The sequence below is a fragment of the Eriocheir sinensis genome, chromosome 24, assembly GCF_024679095.1.
Source record: "Eriocheir sinensis breed Jianghai 21 chromosome 24, ASM2467909v1, whole genome shotgun sequence".
Taxonomy (NCBI): Eukaryota; Metazoa; Arthropoda; class Malacostraca; order Decapoda; family Varunidae; genus Eriocheir; species Eriocheir sinensis.
This window is the reverse complement of record NC_066532.1, coordinates 5,504,019-5,508,091: the sequence shown is the minus strand read 5'-3', so window position 1 is coordinate 5,508,091 and position 4,073 is coordinate 5,504,019. Positions and strand designations below refer to the sequence as shown.

At 53.2% G+C, this 4,073-nt stretch overlaps 1 protein-coding gene across 1 annotated transcript; it reads right to left on the bottom strand.

The window, feature by feature from the left end:
• LOC127002802 (serine/threonine-protein kinase pim-1-like) lies at positions 1–3,873 on the bottom strand. The gene is made up of 4 exons (XM_050869004.1): positions 3,627–3,873; positions 3,273–3,496; positions 1,264–1,639; positions 1–905 (listed from the first exon to the last, which is right to left on the bottom strand). Exons 1-4 carry the CDS (start codon positions 3,706–3,708, stop codon positions 481–483), a joined length of 1,107 nt encoding a protein of 368 aa, XP_050724961.1. The 5' UTR covers positions 3,709–3,873; the 3' UTR covers positions 1–480.
• Between the last annotated feature and the right edge of the window lie 200 nt (positions 3,874–4,073).

The following is a 4,073-nucleotide window of genomic DNA, read 5'->3' as shown; positions in this document are numbered from 1 at the left end:
TTTGTTTAAAGTTCATGAATTTTATTTTGCAATTTTAGTATTTTTTACAAAAAATATTCTTGTATAAACATTTAATACAAAAACTTGGTTGCATTGATGGCATCAATACCTGACAAGTCAGGCGATCTTAGAGCATACAATATGTACAATATAACTTACTATAAATATAACTTTAAATTACAATTTTACTTACAACTTCTCTTAGAGAAAATACAATAACACTGGCCAGCCCGAGGGTGGGCAATGTTTGAGAGGCTTTGGTGAGATTAGCGTGCGCGAGGCACCAGGGGGGGGGGGGTGGAGGGAGGGGGGTAGCACCGTTCAGGACGACAGCCTGAGGGCGCCGCCCCGACACCAGGGAGGCGGGGCCCGGGGCGGAGCTGCGAGGTATGGCGACCAGCGCCTTTGGATGGGACATAGACAACACTACACGAGGCCAGGGACTGACAGGACATCAGCACACTACCCGCCTCCCGTCCGTCAAAACTCTGACTCGGACTCCCGAGACGCGTCGCTGCCCGTGGAGTGCTTGTCTAAGGAGGCGGCGTCGCTGTCCATGTGGGGGTCTGAGAGCAGGCCCATGGGCCCTAGGGAGCCAGCCATGCATCCGATGAGTCCAGCACCGGAGTCCTTGGGGCCCATGAGCCAGGGGTGCTGCAGGATCTGCTCTAGGGAGGGCCTGTCCTCGGGCTGGTGGCTGAGGCATTGGCGGATCAGGTCCATGCAGTCATTGGAGATGGGGATCCTGAAGGTGACTCTCGCGGCAAGAATCTGGAAGTCTTGCGCGAAGGGAATGTCGCCACAGACCATGTCGTACAGGAGGATGCCGAGGGACCATACTGTCGCAGGGCCGGCCAGGTACTGGTTGTGCTGGATCCACTCTGGGGGGGCGTACACCTTGGTGCCTGCAAAGAGGGAAAAAGAGCTGGTCAGTGACCTGTGGGAGGCGTGGCTAGACAGCTAACACTCAAGTCACATACTCGCGATACATACAAACAACAGCTGGACGGCCAGTGCGTCAACCTGAGCTTTCTTAGTGTTACACGCTGAGTCTGGCAAGTGTATAAAAGGGAACTGGGGTGGTGACGACAGCGGAGGGTCGCGTGAGCTGGTGTCTGGCTACGCGCCACCATAACCCGACTCCCGGCGCCGCTCCGACCCGCCACTGTGCCACCGACCCCCAAGGTGACGCCCGTGACGCGGACCCACCCGTACACACACACACACACACAAACATACAAACATACAGGGCAAGAAACTCACCTCCGTCAAAGTCTGTGTAGATGTGGTCCTTGAGGAAGGCTCCGGAGCCGAAGTCAATCAGCTTGAGCACCTTCCTGCCTTGTCTGTCTGTGGTGATGAGGAGATTCTCGTCCTTGATGTCTCTGTGGATGACCCCCGCGGCGTGGCACTGGCGCACCACGTCCACCACCTGGCGGAAGAGGTATCGCGCCTCGGGCTCGGGGACGGCCTTGCGCTCCGTGATGTAGTCAAAGAGGTCCTTCACATCCTCGGGCCGCTCCATTACGATGATGAAGCAATCAGCGTGTTCGAACCAGTCGATGAGCTTGATGACGCCCGGGATGTGGCACACCTTCCGCAGCAGACAGATCTCCAGTGGCACCTTCTCGCCGTTAATCTGGGGAGGAAGAAAGACACTCGTCAGCCAGGCGTGTCATCACGGGTCGTGAAGTCATGAGCCGTGCCAGCGTCGCAGACGGACGCCAGGCACAGCCATGCTATTCCTGTACCGCCAACAATCCAAAGTTTATTTCAGGAAGCCGTATCCGGCTACTTTCACTTGGCAACTGGCACGAGTCTGACTGGTGTTTGGCAACTGGACTCCCTCAGCCTCACACAAGTTTTCCCTGACCCACCCACAGCAACTCATTGCGCTTAGGCAAAAAAAAAGCTAAAATTCGTCGAATCCCACCACCTTGGGCCCGCCAGGCTTGGCTGGGGGGCCGCCGTGTCCTCGCAACGCAACAAACGTGCAAGACGAAGTGTGTCAAGTGTGGAATTGCATAAACTAGGGAAGGCCGGACGGGACTGGAAGAAGTGGGTTTTACCCGCCACACTAACCCCCCCCGCCCCCACATCAGCCCCCTCGGCGCCTGTCCAGTCACCATGCGCTGGCCACTGTTGCCGATTACCAATATCCATCAAGTGATCACGCGTCCACCAACACACCAAACACGCATGAAACTGTCATTTGTTTACATGGGAATAACTAATCTAGAGCTTGACGGCAACTTGGCAGCGAGTCCTTGGGAAGCATCCTTCACGTTGGGCTTGACCCCAAGACCACTCCCCCTCCCCCTGCACCTTAAACGTCCCCTACATACACCAACACACCTTAACACCAATATCACCAATCACGACCTCTCACGATATATTCTAATGTTAACACGTAGATCCACACCAGACACTTGTCACCCATTTACGTAAGCACCAGCGCGCGAGCCGCCAGCAACACAAAAACTATCACCAACAACGTCACTGCCCTGCTTCCACCTCATCATTGATCTTCCTAACAATATGAAATGACTGCACTGTTTTCAATATGACACACACACACACACACACACACACAGTTGCGTTACACTCCACCACCATCTCCCTACTTCACTTGGTATTTTCCCCTTCACTGTTGTGCTGCACTTTCTAGGCCGACGCAAAACACGTCCCCACTGTACACACACACACACACACACACACACACACACACACACACACATTTAGCACTGTTCTAGCGATTCTTGATATTTCCAAGTTTTCGTTTTAACACTGAAATCTATGCGTTGGGAGTCCAAATCACAAACCACCTTCAATAAATATAAAACAACTGTTTCCTAACATGACACTTCCTTACACTTTACCAAACACACACACATACACCTCGTCAAATCACCTTGCCCCCAACACTAACACACACAACAAACGTCACCTACATATTTTCTAACATTACACTGCCCTCCAACACACACACATAAACACCACCTCAGCTCACCTTGCCCCAAACACACACAAACATGACACTGCCCAACATATCACCAAACACACAAACACTCATGACACTGCCATGCACATCACCAAACACCCAAACACACATGACACTGCCCTGCACATCACCAAACACACATGACACTGCCCTGCACATCACCTAACACCCAAACACACATGACTGCCCTGCACATTACAAAACACACATGACAGCCCTGCACATCATCAATTATACACAAACACACAATACAAACACCGCCTCAGCTCACCTTGCCCCAGGAGGCCACTTTGTTCTTGGCCACTTGCTTGATGGCCACGGGCAGGTTGTCTTTGACTCTCACGCCAGCGTAGACCCTCCCAAAGCCGCCCTCGCCGAGCACATCGTCCACGGTGTACTGGAGCTCGAAGGGAAGCTGCGAGTGGTGGTGGTGGTGATGGTGGTGGTGGTGATGATGGTGGTGATGGTGGTGGTGGTCGCGATGTGCCAGCGCCACTGTAAAGAGGAAATGAATGCCCTGTTAGTATTGACAGGTGTGGAGGGGGGGTTGCACTAATGGACAGGTATTTCACAGGTAAGACATTTTCACAGGTAGGTTTTCGCAGGTAAAGTCCGGGACACCAACCTTGTTTAAGCTTTTCCTGCGGGATGCCCATGACGGGGCCGGAGTTCAGGTAGTTATTCACTGAGCTGATCACTTTGAACATGTTTTCCACTGTAGTCGCCACTGCCGTGGACGTCACCGGGCCGGAGTAAATAATATCCAAGTGCGGCGCGGGGTCCGGAGAGGGCAAGGACTAGCACAGCGGGGCAGGAGAGGAAGCAGCGCACACTTCCGCGCTCGCCGTGGTACTGATGTTCGTGGCGGGGAGGCCAAGCTTATATGGCGCCGTGTTCATCCGCCACATTTGTCAATACTCGCGGTATTTGCTGTATTTTGTTGTGAATTGGTGTGGATGTGATGCAAGTAACAGTAAATGGACGATGGAAAGTCATGACATAACGGGCAAATAGGGTATTTGTTCACCAGACGAGGCACTAGGTCGCCGCGCGGAGGTGTACTGTCTCGCTG